At 39.7% G+C, this 20158-nt stretch overlaps 1 protein-coding gene across 1 annotated transcript in view; it reads left to right on the plus strand.

Annotated features, from left to right (window-relative positions):
* LOC311078023 (uncharacterized protein) overlaps positions 1-12456 on the plus strand; it is a gene marked incomplete at its 5' end in the record, with an annotated part of 28771 nt that extends 16315 nt beyond the window's left edge. The window contains 4 exons of the mRNA XM_084106666.1: positions 4799-5095; positions 5569-5826; positions 9854-10006; positions 11082-12456. Coding sequence (XP_083962792.1) covers positions 4799-5095; positions 5569-5826; positions 9854-10006; positions 11082-11182 — 809 coding nt within the window. The 3' untranslated portion in view covers positions 11183-12456. The remainder of the gene's footprint in view (positions 1-4798; positions 5096-5568; positions 5827-9853; positions 10007-11081) is intronic.
* Between the last annotated feature and the right edge of the window lie 7702 nt (positions 12457-20158).

The following is a 20158-nucleotide window of genomic DNA, read 5'->3' on the forward strand; positions in this document are numbered from 1 at the left end:
TTTGTTGAGTGTGAATAGACAAGTTGCAGCTAGTGATTTTTTGGAGATGCTAGTAGAGGGTTGTTTCCATTGATCACCGAGCCAACTCGGATAACAACAACATGTTCGACATTGATCGACCATATTTTTACAAATGTTTTAGAAAGTAAAACCAAGAGTGGTTTGGTGATCAATGATATAAGCGACCATTTACCTGTTTTTTGTGTTTTGGATTGTCAAATACCCAATGAGAAGGAAGCTGGCTGTAGGACTAAATATGTTAGAAAAAGGACAGATGAAGCAATTTGTAGATTTAGAAATGACTTGAGTGAGCAAGACTGGAAAGAGGTGTATGTCGGGGAAGTAAATGCAGCATATGAAGCTTTTCTAGATAAATATCTTACATTATATGAAAGGCATTGTCCATATGTGCAATGTAGATATAAGGACAGCTTTAGCAAAAACCCTTGGATTACTAGGGGACTACAGAATGCATGCAAAAAGAAGAATAAACTTTATAGAGATTTGATCAAATTTAGGTCAAAAGAAGCAGAAATGAAGTATAAGCTGTATAAAAATAAATTAACAACAATAATGAGACAAGCGAAAAAAGATTACTTTGGTAGCCTATTAGAAAAAAACAAAACTGATATTAAAGGAACATGGAATATTTTGAATAAGCTGATTGGGAAAAGTACATCAGGTCAGGACAGTACACCACACCATTTCATAAACGAGGATAATAAGAAAATTAAAAACTTAAACGAAGTAGTAAATTAATTTAATTCCTTTTTTGTAAATGTGGGACCCAGGCTAGCAGAGAATATTGAAAAACATAACTCAGGGCCACAGAATGGAGGGACAAGGGGGAGTAGAGTACTCCAATCAATGTTTCTTGGAGATGTTAGTGAAAATAAAATTCTATCTATAGTAAATGCATTAAAAAACAAGACATCTACAGATACGGACGGGTTAGATGTGATCATTGTGAAAAAAAACATTGATTGCATTGTTAAACCTTTAAGTTACATATTTAATCTTTCATTTCAAACAGGGATCTTCCCTAATAGGATGAAGGTAGCAAAGGTGGTCCCACTATACAAAGACGGTGATAAGCATATGTTTACAAATTATAGACCAATTTCGTTATTATCTCAATTTTCTAAAGTCCTTGAAAAAAAATTTGTGCAAAAATTAGATGAATTTATTGAAAAAAAACAGTTGTTAAACGAGAGCCAGTATGGATTCCTTTCAGGTAGATCTACAGCTTCTGCGACCATGAATATAGCTGAGGACATAGTAAATGCAACTGACAACAAGAAACACACAATAGGTGTGTTCATCGACTTAAAGAAAGCATTTGATACAATTAATCATTCAATCTTGTTATTAAAGCTACAATTATATGGTGTGAGAGGAATAGTATTGGATTGGTTAAGTAGTTATTTGAACAAAAGACAACAGTATGTTCAGTATAATAATAACAAATCCAATAATATGCAAATTCAATGTGGTATACCGCAAGGTTCAGTTTTAGGACCAAAATTATTTATACTTTACATTAATGACATTTGTGATGTATCTAAGTTATTGAATTTTGTTCTATTCGCAGATGGTACAAACATTTACCTCTCAGGAAATTACTTAAATTAATTGGTAATTAGTATGGAACAAGAAATGGTTAAAGTGAAGGAATGGTTTGACATTAATAGGTTGTCATTAAATCTAAAGAAAACAAAGTTTATGATTTTTGGTAATAGAAAAAAAGATGAAAGTATAGTACTATCAATAGCAGGAACAAAAATAATGAAAGTTAGGGAAATTAGGTTTTTGGTTGTGCTGCTAGATGAAGGGTTGACTTGGAAACCACAAATCTCACACATACAAAAAAAGATATCTAGAGTATTTTTGTACTAAATAAGGTAAAACATGTGTTAGATTATAAGGCATTGAGAACTTTGTATTGTGCACTGGTGTTGCCTTACATCAGCTACTGTGTGGAGGTGTGGGGAAACACATACCAAAGCAACACAAAGTCACTCTTTCTATTACAAAAGAGAGTCATACGAATTATATTTAAAACAGATTATAGAGAACACACAAATATCTTTTTTTTTTTTTTTGCTCTAAACTGTTAAAATTTAAAGAATTGGTCGAATTACAGACACTTATTGTTATGTTTAAAGCAAAAGATAAAGTATTGCCCACAAACCTTCAACACTTGTTTATCCTTGAAATGAGGGAAGAAGAAAGGGACATTTTAGGTATCAAACTGCAAGGACAACAGCAAAACAAAAGTGTACTTCAGTGGTGGGAGTGAAAGTTTGGAATTCTCTGCAAAATGAACTAAAGCAATGTAAAAATATATTTCAGTTTAAAAAAAGATTTAAAGAGAAAACAATGGATTTGTATGAACACTTATAGAAATTGATGATGATGATGATGGTTGTGATCATGGTTTGCTTTTGCTTTGGAATTTGTTTCAGGTTGATGTTTTGGTTTCTAGTTTGTTTCATTTGTTATCGTCATGCATTGACGGGGACTTGATGTGTTGAGTTTTTTTTATTTATTTTTTATTGTTGAGGGGGCAGGAAATATAAGATATTCTTCACCCTGCCTCCTTTTCATCATGGTTTTATAAATTATATATATGAGGATGATGAAGTAAGTTTTGTTAGAAAATAGCCATGAATGAAATAAACATAATCAATCAATCAATCAAAAAATCAATCATAGATGCTAAGAAATTTAATAGTTGTAATAGTTTTTCTAATAAGAGAATGGATGATATGTTACTTTGCCGGACTAGGTCAGAATAGATAATTGGGTAAACTTCTATAGCGATGAATGAATGACTAAATTAAATATATTTTAGGTGTTTTCATTTGCTAAAATAGCAAAAGAAAAACTTTCAAAAAGGAGATTGATTTTGGGAAACATATTTAATTTCTAGATTATTATTAAGTTGAAGAGCTTTATAGTATAACCAAATAACCAAGATTTTTTAATGAAGCCCAGAGCATGAATTAAAGAAAATTATGTAGGGGGCACAAAGTTAAAACCTAGATCAAGAACAATGTGACCCAAACATGTTACATTTAAACTATAAAGAAAAATAAAATAAAAAAATCTTTCTTAATTCACAATGAAGTTACAGATTTAATGATCTGGATCAATGGATCCATTATGAACTATTCCGCATTGCCAAAAAATAGAGGCAGGACATGTTATGTCCATCAGTTAATTCTGGGGAAATAAGATGAAGATAGGTAGTTAAAGATTAAATGGCATGTCAGCAGCTATTCTCATGGCAAGAGCTGGGTTAAACAGAGTTCATTTTAAAATAATGACATTGTTTGAAACAAAATAAGGATAAGGATAAAAAATGAAAAATTCTAGAATTTCTTTTTTGGTTAGATTTATTACACAGATCCTTAAATAGACCTGACTAAGTAAAACCATCGCCTGCTTGAATTAAAAGCTAGCAAAATAAGGTTAAGAAAAATGGTTAATCACCTGTTAAAGGCCTAATAGGTCAATGCGATTCGAAATTCGCGATTCGAAACTTGACTCAATGTCTAAAGTTAAAAGGCAATGTACTATGGGATGATTTGGTAAAGAGTATCATGCAAGTATGAAAAAAAATCATTAGAAGAATTAAAAATCCCTGTATTGGTCGTGGATTACAACCAGAGAGGGGGAACTGTGGTAGATTTTTAATAAATAAAATAGTAAGCTGTATATTAAACTAACCATGTCTCAAACATCTAACCTTACTTCTCTTTTCAGGCCTAACATGATAACTTTGAAACACAATGTACTAAAACGTTCTGTTCTGTGTTTTTGGATGTTGTATTTTTGCCATACCCCTTTGACTTTGGTTGTGTGAGTGTATAAATAACACATTTGGGAATTAAAACCAGACAGATGACTAAATTTGAACCTTGTGATTAACAATGAAGTAATCATTAAAACAAAGTTTGCTTTACCTGGTAACAGAAGGGTTGGTCTATGAAAACCAATCAAATTGTGAGGAAATTATGTAATGCAGTATGACATTTTTGCCATACCTCCTTATTCTACACAAACTGTTGTATTCGTGTTAACTGGTGGGATTCTCAATGGAATTTGTCTGAGATCCTCCGGCCTTGCTTCTTTTTGGGAGAGATTCTCTGAGAACTGCTCGGGAAAATCTCTCGGCCGTGATTAAAGCATTTAAAGACATTTGCTAAGGTCTGTTTGTCGATTATTCCTGCGCAGGAAGTAAGCTAGTTACGGGAACAGGTATTAGTACCCAGCCTACGTCGATGTGTAGACGCGCTAGAGTACAAATATTATAGGCCCAGATAGACTTAGGTCAGATGAGATAGGACTTAGTTAGGTTTAGGGAAAAATCTACAACAAAGCTTAGTCATGAATGTTTATTTTTTTTAAATGTATGTACTTGTTTATTTGAATAGACAAATATTACCACCAAATGTGGCCTTTAATGTTAATCTTTGTTTGATTATGTGGAATATCATATACATAAACAGAAATGGGCTAAAGGAAAACAAAATAGATATGAAACATTAAATTGAGTTACAACTTGGGTTGAAAATAGTAAAGCAAAACACACTAGGTCTCAATGTGAAGCTTTTACATTATTTGTGTGTGTGTGTGTGTGTGTATGTGTATATGTGTATATGTGTATGTATATATATATATATATATATATATATATATATATATATATATATATATATATATATATATATATATATATGAGACTTGCTTTTTGAATGTTGACTAACATACTCTCTCATATTTTAATTATTAGGTACAGATGTGGTGGGTGCACTGGGTGATGAAGTTTCCTTTGGTCCAGATAAACCTCTTCCTGCTTCTGTCTCCAGCATCACATGGAAACACATTAAAGATGGTGAAACTGTTAAGGCGATTGAATGGGAAGACGGATTAACTGAAACACCGAATCCGAGATTCAACGGCATCACAACTCTTGATACGAAGACTGGAAAAATCACGATTACTAAACTAACAGTCGAACATAGTGGAGTTTATACCATTGACATCAGCGGTAAAGAGCAGGCACAAAGATTCACATTGACTCTAATAGGTGAGTAAATATTGATTATTGAAATACTTTAAAAGCCTAATTTTATGATCATATTATTATAAAGTTTTTTTTTTGTAATAGTATAAGAAGTGTTACTTTGTTCCATAGTTTTATTTATTTTTTATTTGTTTAAAGGCTAGATAAAATTTAAATGTAACAACAATAATTATTATTATTATGCTGACAAAATGAAAGTATGTGTGGCATTCTGTGATGTTTCTTGAAATACAATAGAAATAACAAGACATATGACTAGTAACATGGTGTAGCTATACTTGGAAATATCTTAGAGTACAATGAATCATGGTACAGTGATGGTATCTGATTCTTATATCTCTGTACTTTGTGATGATAGTTTGTTCTAAAAAAAAACATGTCACACTTTTTCCAAGGCTAGTGTTGTTGTTTTTAATCATATTTTGTTTTCTCTGTGGACTGAACATTCATTGACTTTTTCATTGTTTCTTTCACAGAGCCGGTCCCCCAACCTGAGATTACAATAGAGCCGAGTGGTAACTCTGGTGTTGTGTATTTAAGATGCGAGTACAGTGAGAAAATCATCTGGAGGAATTCTACTGGACAAACACTGACGGGTTCGAAAATCCTTCCAAAAGGAGAGTCCATTACAGTTAAAGAAAATGGAAATCCAGCAGACTTCTACACCTGTACACTCTGGAATGAAGCAGGTAGTAAGACCAGTGACCAGGTCTATGAGAGAGATCTGTTTAAAGGTAAGACTCAACATAACTTACTATAGAGCAAAGTCCCTGAGATTCCCAATAATTTTTATGTTTAACTGGTGCTGAGATGTTCCTTCTGTTCAGAAGTTGTATTTACATTCACAAGTGTTTGGACACACATCACACTTTTATTAGATAATAAAATATCAAAGTAAGTGTAATTTATTTTAAAAGACAACATATAGCAGTTCAACGGATCACAAAATTCACGGTTTTGATCATTTTACGGTTTTTGAGCCACGGACTGGATCATTTTTAGGATCAGCTAGAAAAAAAAAAAAAATCAGCAGAGTTGGTCTTTCATAAGCAAGATTTACTGCTACCATTTTGTTTACGTTCATTGCAAATGTTGCATATTTATTACAATTGTAATACGAACCATAACGTTAAAAAAAACAAAAAAAAAACATTGTACTTCCATGTTTTTGGACATGTATCACGGTATTCTTGAAAGTACTTATAAAGCACCATGGTTTCATGATCTGATATCATTGTGCTGACAAACTGCCTGGGAGCTCCTCAGTGGTGAAACTCCTCCTTCAATCAGTGGAGAACCAGGTGGAACAAATCTGAGGCAATCTGAGCGTGCCAGTACCTGGCTCTGTTGTTGTCTTTAGACCACAGTGAAAGGAGCATTTATAGCACCACTAGACCAAGGAAACTTCATACTTTGTCATCAAGGTGACTGTGCAAAACCAAGCCCTCCACAAAACAGTGAAGGACAGCCGGTAAGCGCCATATTGGCCATGTTTGGCTAGACTGACTTAAGTTGCAGTGCAAATGATACTCTGGAAAACACAGACTCTTAACTCTTGTTGACTTTGATAGGACTTTTACAGTGATATTTGTAACTTCAAATGTTGTTTGGTTTTATCAAACAAGTGGGGTATAAAGGAAAAGTAAGAAAAGCCAAATTCATTGACAAAGAATGTGTTTGAAATGGTTAAAAGTAATTTAAACTTTGTAGAAATCTTAATAAACCAAGTTCTTAATTCAGTTAATAATGTATAGTCTAAAAATCTTTGGCTAAAAATATGAGATCTATTAATTAACCTGAATATTAAACCAATTGAAGGTAAAAAAGTTATTTGGCTAAAGATACTTGGTTTAAAGATAAGAAAATATACATTTGAAAATTAAAATACCAACTGATTTGTTTTGGTAAAGCATATCTAGTTGTGTGGCTACAATGATACCTTAGAATAATTCTTTTCTATGAAAATACTGCTTAAAACTACTGATTAGAATAAAAGTGGAAACCTTGCATTTTATAATAGCAGAAATGTGTTTATCTGAGGTGAATGTGAATAATTTTGTTTATTTAATTTGGCTTTCAACTCAAATAACTTGTATTTGTCATCTCTCTTTTGAGGTTTTTCACCTGTTTACTGCCAACCAAAGAATGGTAAATAAAAGACAAACAACTGATTCCATGGCTGTTTATTGAGTGAAATCCAGTTAAGATCTTCATGTGGAGGGACTGTCCTTTTCAAGTGGGGAATTGCACAAAAAATAGTCACAACTTGACAATCATCAGTGTACCATAGTCATAGTACTGCCAAAATACAGTGATGTAATCGTTCAGTATACCTGGTACTGAATGATTACCACATATCATGGTATTTACTGTAGTTCAAGGTATGTCAAAGAACACTGCAGTACTGTTCAAAACACATGATGATAGTGTGGTAGATTTTGTTTGTGTAATAACAGTTCAATTAGGCTACATATATTAACATTTATATACATTTTATTTCACAAATATAAGTAAAAGAAAAGTTGACAGAATTACTAGCTATATAGTTAAGTAAAAATCATAATAACAATATGATGCTTTTACAGTAATAAAACCCTAACCCGTCACCCTGTGGACCCTGCCGACTGCGCCACATGTAGCAAGTGGCGCTCGGGAGCGGCAGCTCTATTTTATATGACATTGGGCGGAACAACAATTTATACCCACGCTCAATTCAGTTTATTATTTCCGACTACGCCACTTGGGGAATTTCGCCCCAAGAATTTAATATAACCTCTAAGCTAAGGCACACACAGATCCTAACCACAGTTGGAGTCAGAGCCATAGATGATTGAAAACATATATATTTTATTAATTGTTAAAAGACAGTTCTTTTTTTTATAAAAGGTGTTGACCAGCAATCACTCTATTCAATTTACTAAGTTCTAGAGTTGGCTGCAGAGGAACCTGGGCGTACCCAAGGGGCAGTCTCAAGATATCACCTCTATGAAGAGTACTCTATTCAGTGCACACACACCAGCACAGCACACACTCCACAACTCATGTCAGAGAAGACCACGACTATAGTGAGGACCCTACCACCTAATTGGTCACTCGTCTGCCCCCCGGGTGCCCAGGTCCTGTCAACAAACAAAAGAAAAAAGACATTAAAGAGCAGTGTTATGCAAAACAAAATAACAGCAAAATAATGAAATTGTCACAATCCCAGGGCGGAACCAACTCCTTGATCGTCACCAATCAAAACCAAAAATAACACACAAAAAAAATCACATAAATTCAGCAATATAATTCAATCACAATAAATGGAAAAAATATATAAATTCACTAATACGATAATTGGATTCAAAACACAAATTCAAAAGTACTCAGTCTTTGAAAGTAGTTAAAGAAATAAACAAGAAAAGGAAAACAACAAAAACTCAAAACATATCACGGAACAGAGTCACCGTTTGCTGGAAACAGTTCACTCGAAATGGTTCACTTGAACGGCTCACTTAGAACGGTTCACTCAAGACAGTTCGATCGAGATGATTCACTCGAGACGACTCGCTCGTGACAGAGCAGCACGCACCAAAAACAGAACCAAAACAGAACAGCAGCTGATGAGGCCCAGCGCGAACAAAGCCTTATGACGAAGCACAGGGCCGATAATGCTCATTCAGAAAGTCGGCATCGTCCTTATCGCATGCCTAAAAGCAAAACAGAAGGTGTTACACTGAGAGTTCTTCTCCCTTGGCTTACGCTCGAACAGTATACTCACAACAAAGCATGCTGTCCCAGAATCACTATCCCCAAGCTATGCGGTAGATGGAGCCGAAGGTCTCTGACAAGCTCGTTGGCATGAAGCGCCAATAGATCATACACTAAGCATACAGATCAGTCAGATTACTCGCCTAGTCAAAGCAAACCATAAAACTTCATCTACAAACCACCGTCGCATACAAATACTTCTCTTACCTGTCTCAAATGTCCACATTCAACTCTCCAAACAAGCGCATAGACCCGCCAACAGCACCGCCAGTGGATAAACAGCTTCTGCAAATTTTTACAAGCAGCACATTTTACGCTGACTCCAACAGAAAGCAGCAGGGCGCATGGATGACGTCACGACCCCGGATAATGATGCATACCAAGGAACTGGTAGCTCATGCTCTTATACGCACCGGGCGCCTGGCCATTGGCCAAACACTAAACGATGACGTAGGAGGTAGGAGGGGTAATAACCCTTCCTGCCACATGTTGATGTCAAAGTTTGTGTTCATTCAGACTCAATGGCATTTAATTTTGCCAACATGCTTGACATTCCCTCATCTTTACAAGGAAAAAGACTATGCAAAGTAAGAGAAAATACAACCCAGATAAGGTTAACTTGGTACTGTATTGGGTAATACTGTAGATTCAATACTGTAGATTATGGTTTAACTTAATGAATTTAAACTCTGCTAAGTTTTCTTCAATACCTGTTTGAGTCTGCCCACGTCTCGACCTGTTTGAAGTGAACACTATCACTTGGGAATAAGGTCTCTAGTGCATCCCTAAACACTACCACTTGAGATCTCTAGTGTCTAGCCTGAGCAATAATCAAACAGACTCCAGACAATGCCTTTGAATGTGCTTTCATCATTAATTAATTCATGAAATAATGTTGGATCTTACAGTATTACCCATGATGCGGATTGTAGGATTTTAAGCAGCTTAAAATAGATGTTTTTTAATGATCCACTTGTCTGTTATTGATTTCATGTGGTCCATGTCTTACAGGTTCAGGTCCAGGTCTTAGTAAACTCTTTGGCTTTGATTTCTGGGTCATGGTAAGCACCCTAGCCGGCGGAGGAGCCCTTCTGCTTCTGCTGATCTGTGTTCTCATCATCTGTGAGTGTCGAAGCTGTCGGCAACGTATGAAGCACCAACAAGGTTAGCAACGTCTCCATCGCCTCTAAATAAATCAATGAGCATTTGCATTTTCAACAAAAGATCAAACTGAAGCTGTAGTTGTCTTTGTTGAGCTTGAAAAGTTCCCGGCACAATCATCAACGTTTTTCAATGCCATTTAAAATAAATTTAAAATAAAATTAAAACATTTCTGAACGTTCCAGGTTTCTTTGTCTTCAGAGACCGCATTGTGTGTGTGTGTGTGTGCTACACTATCTGTCTGTCCACTTTGGGAGTTGGAATTCCAGTTGTCAGTGTGGAGAAAATTTCTCAGTGTGAGAAAATAGAGAAAAAAAGAGAACATCATGTCGCAAACAATCAGGAGATGTGTGCCTCCCTGTTCACGGCCCATCGCTGTTAATGATACATGAGTTCTGCTTTGAGTGTATGGGGAAAGAGCATGACAAGTGCGAGCACTGTGCGTTTTTCGCCATTAAAGTTTGCTAGTCGATCTGAGGAGCGAGAGACGGGTCATTTCCGTTCTCTTGCTCTCTCTCCAGATCGGGATTTCCTTTTGCCTGATTCCGAAGCGGTCCGGGGCTTCTTCGGATCAGGCAGAGGACTCTGCATCACTTGTTGCTGGTGCCGCCTCCGAGCATTCCTCCCATGATGATAAAGCGCAGGAGGAACTACTCGAGGTGGTGGCAAGGTTACAACCTTAGACTGTAAAAAATCTGGGACATGGGTGGAGCTGAGGTGCCTGGTTGCTGAAACCACGCCCGCCTAGCCTAGCTCAGGCTAAAAAGCTGATGCTATATGCCAATTCCAGTGACGTCATCGTCAGATGTTATCTGAGGCCAAGTTCCTTGGCATGTTTGCACACATGCTTCACAACCGGTCACACACAAAGGTGTTCCCAAAGCGCAATCAAGTAACCCGAGACATTTTCTAAGAATCCACACTTTCAAAAATGAGTAGAATAGCTGATCATCAAATATATCATATTCACTGTCTACCGTATGTAGATTTAGAATTACTTGGTATTAATTTGAGAAAATATAATTCCCAGTGCACGCAAACTTACCAGATTACTAAACACTCTGTTGATATTTTCCAGATAAAAAGGAGTTCAGGCTATCAGAACTTACCCCAGGTCATACCAGTACAAACAACTCCAAACAGACCACTAGAGGGCCACCGGCGGCCCCCATCCTGTAAGAAGACCCCATGCCCTGCAGCCCATCTCCGCAAACCCCGCCTCGAACCCAGACTCAACCCAAAGCCCAGATCCATGCTCGACCCCACCACCACCACCTCAGGGCGAGGATGATCCGCCTTGCTTACCTCGGCCGAGGAACATACAGCACTGAACCAAGAGGAATCAAGAGCTGTACAGACCAATGAAATGAGACTGAACGATAGTATATGGGACTTTCCTAAAATGGTTTTCATTGACTAAAATTCATATTTTGATGGTAGTTTAGTGTCATTAAAGAAAAAGTTTGATGAAAATGAACATTCGGTAAAATACTCACCCTCATGTTGTTCCAACCTATTAGCTATTATTACTAAACTATTATTTTCTTTTTTCATGATTTACAATACCACTAGTGGGCACATATCTTTCACTTTACTTGCTTGGTCAGGATAAGCATCTAAACTTTAAAGCTGTGTGCGTTCAACAGAGTTTATTTCTCAATACAGAATTAAGTCCCAGCGCTGCATTAAGCAGAAGGAGATGGAGCTGCAGAAAGCGTGCCTCATTGCATCACTTCTTCGAGAATCAGAGACTGAAAATGCAACAGCTGTTCCCACAAACCAGAAGTGAACTTGACCCAGGGCGATAGAGACTGATATACTCTGTTCACAGAAGGTAGAGTTTGCTCACCACATACCGCATAGTCAGGTGCTCAACCTTTCTACCTAGACCATATATGTCTCAGTATTCCACAGGGACCAGCTATGCCCAGCCACCTACTTTTGCTGGCCCAGTCCAGTCTCAACCACATCCTTCAACAAGTCAGTTACATCAACCTGTTAGGCAACTGCAGTTTGACCCACAGCTATTGTCAGTGCCTAGTGTTCCATATTTTTTCATTAACTTTCTTAGACATTGTGTGGTTTTAAGCATTGTTTCTCTTCTGGAATTTATGTATGTTTGTACACGTGACATAAGCAAGACACACATAGTAAGACAAATGGTTATGAACCTTTAACTCTGTAGGTATGGAAGATAATTTAGCCAAGGGAGGTTAGAAGGGTCATTCTATTCTAAATCAGCTAGATGTAGCCATGCTGGGTGAGTGGAAAACTACAGAGAAAAGACCTTGAAGAAGGAGTATAAGAAGGGAATTTCCTGGGCTGGGTGTCAGGTCTTGCTCACGTCACGGGGTGGCTGCTGTGATTTTGTGACTAAGCCTCTAGCATGAGAATAAATATCTTTTAAAATACAATTTGATTCTTGGTGTCTCTTATGCAGTGATGATGATTGTTTAATGATTGTTTTTGCCACAACAATTGGTGTCAGAAGTTGGGATTCCATGCTTCTTCTGGCCCTGAGTAAAGCGGATTGATGATTGATCATCCTGAAGCATTAGGCTTTAGTCTTATGTCACGAAATTCCAACTTTTTCCCTTGCAAGGCGGAACTAATGTTCGCCGAGATTGCCTCCCGCCGGACCCATAACAACGGAACACCGGGCTAGTTCCGGGTTAGCGCAAAATCCCCGCGAATGGGGTGATTAGCCAAAATCGCCGGCAGCTGTGCACGAGGGGATTGAAGCCCCGCGATTGGGACACGTTGCCATTAGGGGAGGATAAAAGGAGAGAGTACAGACCAAAGAGGAGGTAGTTTTTGGGGACTGTGTATCTCGGAGGAAGCGTGAGCGGTGGAGAAGAGGAAGTGGGGCTGGCAAACACTGTGAGTTTGGGAGAAAGAGCACGCTGACTCAACCGGAGGAAGGAAATCGCTGTACAGTAAGATCGTTTGTGAGAGACTGTGAGTAGTCCAATCGATCTCCATCCTCTCTCTCTTGTCTATGGGACTTCCTGATGTGAATGCCAGGTCAGAAAATGGGCGACGGCCATCTATATATGTATTTCCCACTGAGTGCTGAATTGCAGTGATGAAGTGATGTGATGCACTGTCTTGATGTGTGAAGTGTGAACTTAAACCCGCTGGATGTCCAGTACTTACCTGAGTTTTCTATCACGTTCTAAGACGTAAGAAGAGGTTAACACTGTTGTACTCCACAGATATTTGAGTGTACTATCTGACAGCCCATTGTGAAGAGGGACACGTAGGTGAATGCTTAACCGACTGCTTTGCAGTAAATTCCTCCAGCCGTAAGTTCTCTGTCTGTCATTGCTGAAGAAGAGGATTACGTGCCTGTATATTCACCTGTCTGCTTTGCAGCGAACTTCTCCCTGTCGTAAGCTCTGTGTCTGCCAGCCCTTCAAGAGGATTTCATACCTGAAGACTCACCGACTGCTTTGCAGTAAATTCCTCCAGCCGTAAGTTCTCTGTCTGTCACCTGTAGAAGAAGAGGATTACGTGCCTGTATATTCATCTGTCTGCTTTGCAGCGAACTTCTCCCTGTCGTAAGCTCTGTGTCTGCCAGCCCTTCAAGAGGATTTCATACCTGAAGACTCACCGACTGCTTTGCAGTCAATTCCTCCAGCCGTAAGTTCTCTGTCTGTCACCTGTAGAAGAAGAGGATTACGTGCCTGTATACTCACCTGACTGCTTTGTAGTGAAGCCCCCTAGCCGTAAGTTCTCTGTCTGTCACCTGTAGAAGAAGAGGATTACGTGCCTGTATACTCACCTGACTGCTTTGTAGTGAAGCCCCCTAGCCGTAAGTTCTCTGTCTGTCACCTGTAGAAGAAGAGGATTACGTGCCTGTACACTCACCTGACTGCTCTGCAGTGAAGCCCTCCAGCCGCAAGTTCTCTGTCTGTCACCTGTAGAAGAAGAGGATTACGTGCCTGAACACTCACCTGACTGCTCTGCAGTGAAGCTCCCCAGCCCAAGTTCTCTGCTTGTCGCCGGACGAAGAAGGGGATTACATACCCGACTATCCACCTGACTGCTCGCAGGAATTTCCCTCATCGTACCCCTCTGTCTGCTTCCCGCTGCGAAGAAGAGGAGTACGTACCCGAAACACGCACCTCAACTGTTCCACCACAGTCCTTCCGGTCGTAAGTCCCGACCCGTCCTCCCCCTGGGAAGAAGAAGGGAGTACGTCACCCGAAATACGCACCTGAACTGTCCTGCAGCAGCCTCCTCCCAGTCGTGAGCCCCGACTCGTCCCTTCCACTGGAAGACAGCGAAGCCACTCACCAGAGCACCCCCTACACTGCACTCTGTGGGCCTTCGGCGGGTCCGCAGGACGGAACGACCCTGCCCAGAAGATTCACCATTTTAAATCTTCTTATCCATTTTTATACTCAATAAAATACTGTTTACTTGAAGTCTTGTTGTCTGTCATCCTTGCCTGGCCTCTGTCCGACTCCCCAAGGGTGGTAACGGGTCTCAGGGGTGGGTGCAGCCTGATTGGCCCGCCCCGACCTGTGACACTTACCTCGCAGAATTGAGAGAGAAGAGCCAACTGCTATCAGGGCTGGGAGGAAATCACTGGAATCAGAAAGAACCCGGTGGCAATAGAAGCATCTTTGGTAAGAGACAGTCAAATTTATTTTTTGTGGTGGTGTAATTTTGGTATGACTGTGAGTGAACCATAGTGGCTGAGACTATTTCTTTGGTGCGGGCATAGAAAGTTACCGGCGGTCCTGTAACTAGCTCGTAAAAGTGGATAGAAGAGCCACACCTGATTAATTGGGTGAACCGGAATCAATCGAGTGCTGGAAAGTGCTCACGAAAAGATTTTGAGTAAGCCGGAATTACAGGGCACTGGAAAGTGCAGACCTGGCCGATTTTGGGTTAAAGGGATAGTTCACCCAAAAATGAAAATTCTGTCAGTAATTACTCACCCTCATGTTGTTCCAACCGCATAAGACCTTCGTTCATCTTCAGAACATAAATTAAGATATTTTTGATGAAATCTGAGAGCTGATCACTTCTCCATAGGCTGCTAGGTGGCCCAAACTTGCTGGCCCAGAAAAGTTATTAAAGAGATCGTTAATATAGTCCAAGTGACTACAGTGGCTCAATCTTAAGTATATCAAGCGACGAGAATACTTTTTGTGTGCAAAAACAAACAAAAATAACGACTTTATTCCACTATTCATTTCCTTCTCTCTGGGCCTCGTAGTGTTTTTGCGCTGCGTGTCTGTGTTATACGTCATCACGCATCACACACATGACCAGCGTCGGCCAATAGTGAGCCTACGTGGTGACGTGTAACACAGACGCGCAGCCCAAAAACACTACGCGAACCAACTAGAGGCCCAGAGAGAAGGAAATGAATAGTGGAATAAAGTCGTTATTTTTGTATGTTTTTGCACACAAAAAGTATTCTCGTCGCTTGATATAGTTAAGATTGAACCACTGTAGTCACTTGGACTATATTAACGATCTCTTTAATAACTTTTCTGGGCCAGCAAGTTTGGGCCACCTAGCAGCCTATGGAGAAGTGATCAGCTCTCAGATTTCATCAAAAATATCTTAATTTATGTTCTGAAGATGAACGAAGGTCTTATGCGGTTGGAACAACATGAGGGTGAGTAATTACTGACAGAATTTTCATTTTTGGGTGAACTATCCCTTTAAAAAATCGTAACTGTCTGAGACGTCAGATTAGTAAGACGCGTGTCGAAGAAAAATCCAGGGAAAGTAGAATCAGCCAGTATGGGGTCGTCTCACAGTAAGCTCGATCATTTTTATACACCAATTTTCTGTCAAATGAAAAAGAATTACGGACATAAATGTATGCTGGACATACAAAAGCTGATCAAATATCATGATTATCCCGAAGAGGGAACACTGAGCAAAATAAGATTGAATATGGTAAAAGGGTCAGTTGAAAAGAGCAGTGAAAAGAGACAGGGTTGTTGCGGATGTGTTCGTCAGGTGTGCAAAGAATGTGAGCAGACTGTGGGTTGTTGGATTGAGGAAGCAGACAGGAGAGAACGAAAGAAAATGCAAAATGAATTAGCAGCTAAAAGCAAAGAAGTGAAAGAGGATGTGTGTGAGAAAACGGCTCCACCAGAGCAGAATGCTACTAATGAACAGTGTGTTTGTGTTTTCCCACATGCAACCGAGATCGTGCCAGCACCGCCGGCATATAATCATCACTATCCTGTGGCTGAACTGAAAGCCCTGAAACTGGACCACGATCTCGACTGCTCTCCGATCAGAAGACCAAGACAACCACAACCACAAAGACAACCACAAGACCAAGCACAACAGCGGAGGGGGGCAGAACCATCAGCGCCCTCTGGCACAGCCCGCGAAGAACAGGAAGAGAAAGAAGAGGAAGTTTTCCGGGATGCATCTGAAATGGATCCCGACACCCCTGATCCGGAAAGAACGGAACCAAGCAAATGACATGTTTTAAATTTGAGCCGCAAGTGGGCTTACGAATGGCAGATAAAAGATGTTGATTGGGCAGAAATTATTTTGACATTGGCTAAGGATCGAACAAAACTAGTCAACACAGTTTATGGTGCCTGATAAAATGCATTGCACGTCACATGTCATAAATGAGCGCGACCCACAGTATGAAGAAACTTGGTTTAATGGAATGGAGAATGAAAGTGTGAAATTTGACAAGATTTTCCGGACAGAAAATGTGTGTGCGTTGTCTGCGTGTTTGGATGAGAACCAGCTGCTGTGTTATTTAGTGCCAGGAGAAGCTGTTCCCCACTTATCTGTGTCCAAGGCCATAAATCAGCAGTGGGCAGACTTGGGCCCTTTTGTGAACGACTGCCTGAAAGCTACAGACTGGGTTGAAATAAGTGCAGAACAGAGCTCTATATATATATGTGATAGATGTGACCAGTAAAGGAAAAGGAACACGGAGGCAGCAGGCTACTGCAAACGTATAGGGGTTTATTTCCACAGAATGGGGTTACAAAAGTAAAGCAAATGTTGACCCAACTGAGGTAAACCAAACATACCAAAAAAAAACCAAAAAAACCAAACATACAATAAAGACGAGTCACTGCATTTGCCTCTCAAACAATTACAGAGGTCTAGGGTCTACAGGACCTGTTCTCTCACAGAACACTACTAACTCATACAGAAACAATTAACAAATTTATACATTGGTGGCCAGCACCAATTAACACAAAAAGGGGAATACGCAGACATATAATGGCCATTACACACAATAAACAAATAGGAAAACATCAAATATACATAAACAAATAGTTCAAATAATACTATGAAATAACTTCACTTAATAAATGTACTTATACATAAACAACAACAAAAAAGAAGCAAAATAGTAGTTGGAGTTCCCCCGGAGCAGAAACCGGAATGGTCGCGGCCCGATCATTGGCCGGAACCATATATATATGTCCGATGTTTCCACCCGAACCCCTTTTGACGGTGCACCAGCTTACGGGACTCCGACATAACAAACAGACAAAAAGAACGGTAAGAATAAACTCAAACTAAACATTAAAGAGTGTGCGCACTTAACTCCAAATGAAAGTTTAAATAAAGTTTATTCAACCCATAATAATTTTGTTGTGTATTCTTTACTGTAAACCCATTCCCTTTAAAAAGACACAAACTGACCTGACCCAGGCTCACCAACATCCGCCACAATATATAAAACATAAAACATATACAGTATGTCATGGCACAAGGGAAGTCTCACGTATATGTTCCGTTTAGTTCATTTTCTGTGTCGTCTGTATTAATTCTCATTAGCTGCCATAGTCTCTGATTTGGTCCAGCTGTTGCTGTTTAGTGTCCTCATTTACCATGTGTGTATATTCATGGGTTTCAGTCACGTGACTTTTTTGTTGTGGCCACCATCTTTAGGACCTAGTGTAAGTGTAGCACATTAAATTAAAAGATTAATGCTGATGTTATATTTGTATATTTAAATGATAATTCAGCAGTATAGTGGATGTTGATGTTAGGACTTTTATTATGAAGGGGGTTACAGAGAGGAGAGCGGAAGAGAAAGGGTTAATAAAGTGAGAAAAGAGGCTAAAGAAGAACTCGTCCGTGTCCGAGGGTTTTATTGTTATATTTCTAAAGTTATTTTTGGATTAAAGCCCCAAGAACACCCACAAACAAGTATTACACTGGTGGCAGCGGTGTTTTTCGTCGGATATTCGAGTTTCTTTTTTTTCTGTATTTTTTTCTCTCTCGCCTACACCTCGGGCGATCGCTGTCTGTAAGTTACATTACTGTGATTTCAGCGAGGCTGTGAACGTTGTTGTGCCGTGAATAAACGTCAGCAATGTCAGATGAGGAAGCACAAGCGCCGCGGGAGAACAGTGCGCGGACGCGCCGTGCACATACTCCAAAAGACATTCCTTTACCGCCGCCATTTCGCAACGATGGCTCTGAGTCTTTTCAGCTGTGGGCCCGTCGGTATGAGGTAATTCAAGAGGCTCGCTATAAAGATAGCGGTGTTGATTTGGATGCAGTGTTAGCAGCTGAGTTGCCTACTAGATTGCCACCTGAACTGTTTATTGTTTGGGACAATTTTCCATCCGAAATTCAGCACTCTTTTGCTGCAGCGAAAAAACAATTACAAGAAGCTTTTGGTCAGAAGGATGTAATTGCGTCTTTTCAAACATTTCCAAATTCACGCCACAAATTGCCCAATGAACCAATGGAAGTGTACGCAGCAGACATATGTAGACTGGTCAAAGAAGCTTTTCCTGATTTTGAGCAGAATGCTTCCGAATACATGAAACTGTCGAGATTTCTGGCTGGTTTAGATCAAGAACTCCAGATTAAATGCCATGAGAGAGGCGTGAACACGTTCAAAGATGCCTTCCAAGTCGCTACTCAAGCTGAACGAGCGCGCCAGGCCGCCAGATTGGTGCAGCCGGTTCCATCTGCGGTGAGAGGCAATTCAGCAGCACAGACAGTGAATGTTATTTCTGACACTGACACTCTTTTTCTGAAGCAAGCGGTTGTTGATCTAACTAACACAGTTAAAGACTTAAGCAAGGATGTATCAGCATTGAAACTGCAGTTGCTTGATGAACGCAGCCGATCTCGACAAACTCCATCACCACATCGGCGCAGTCCAACGAGATATGCTATGGAATGGAGTGCACCATATGGACATTCGCCAACCAGACATTCAAATGCTCGTTCTCCTTCACCTGACAGCTACAGAAGATCTCCCAGCCGTCGCAGAGACCTTTGCAGACGACGCGATGACACATACCAGCATAATGTCAGAGTGGATGTTTCGCCTCACCGTAGGGAGAGGTTCAAGGATTGCTATTCCCCAAAATACTCCACTGCAGTCTGCACTGACTACTACGAGGATGACAGACGGGGACAACGAAATGACACCATGTCTTTCAACCGCTCATCATTTCAACGACGCAGTCCAAGCCCTAATCACAAGCGTGTCACCTTTGAGGAGTACAAAGCCCATCATTACAAACCTCAGCATTCAAGCCTGGATCTTCAGAGTGGTCCACATGATGTCTACCCAGATCATCACAACCATCATCAGGGAAACTTCCACTAGCTGATGAGGCGGGGCACACATCAGCTGTTTCACTACCAGCCCCACACAAAGACACTGTACAAATGACAACCACAGACACCAGCCGTCCAGAGACTGAACACTGTCCTGCTACAAGCATGAAGGACATTTGTACAGCACACATCAATGGCATTGTTGAAGGTACTGACATGCACATCATGATAGACACTGGTTCTAGTATTTCATTCATTAATGAATCTACCCGTATGGCAATTCCTTTGTTGTGCAAAAGACCACTAAAGGGTAATTTCATTCTGTCAAAGTCTGTAACTGGTCAGAATCTAGATACTCTGGGAACTGTGACTGTTAACCTGAGATTAGGTGCACTGACGTTACAACATGACATGCAGGTCATCAGAAATGTGAGTCAGGGTATCATACTTGGTTGGGATTTTCTCCAGAAGTACGAGGTAATCTTGAATGTTGGTAAGGGGCTATGTTGCCTTTATGATCAGACTTTACAATTGTTAAGCACATCTCAACTTGCCCCTGTACATTGCATAGCTCAAATTACTGCAACTACTACCATTCCTCCCCAATGT

Source organism: Abramis brama, assembly GCF_963993115.1.
Source record: "Abramis brama genome assembly, chromosome: 2".
Taxonomy (NCBI): domain Eukaryota; kingdom Metazoa; phylum Chordata; class Actinopteri; order Cypriniformes; family Leuciscidae; genus Abramis; species Abramis brama.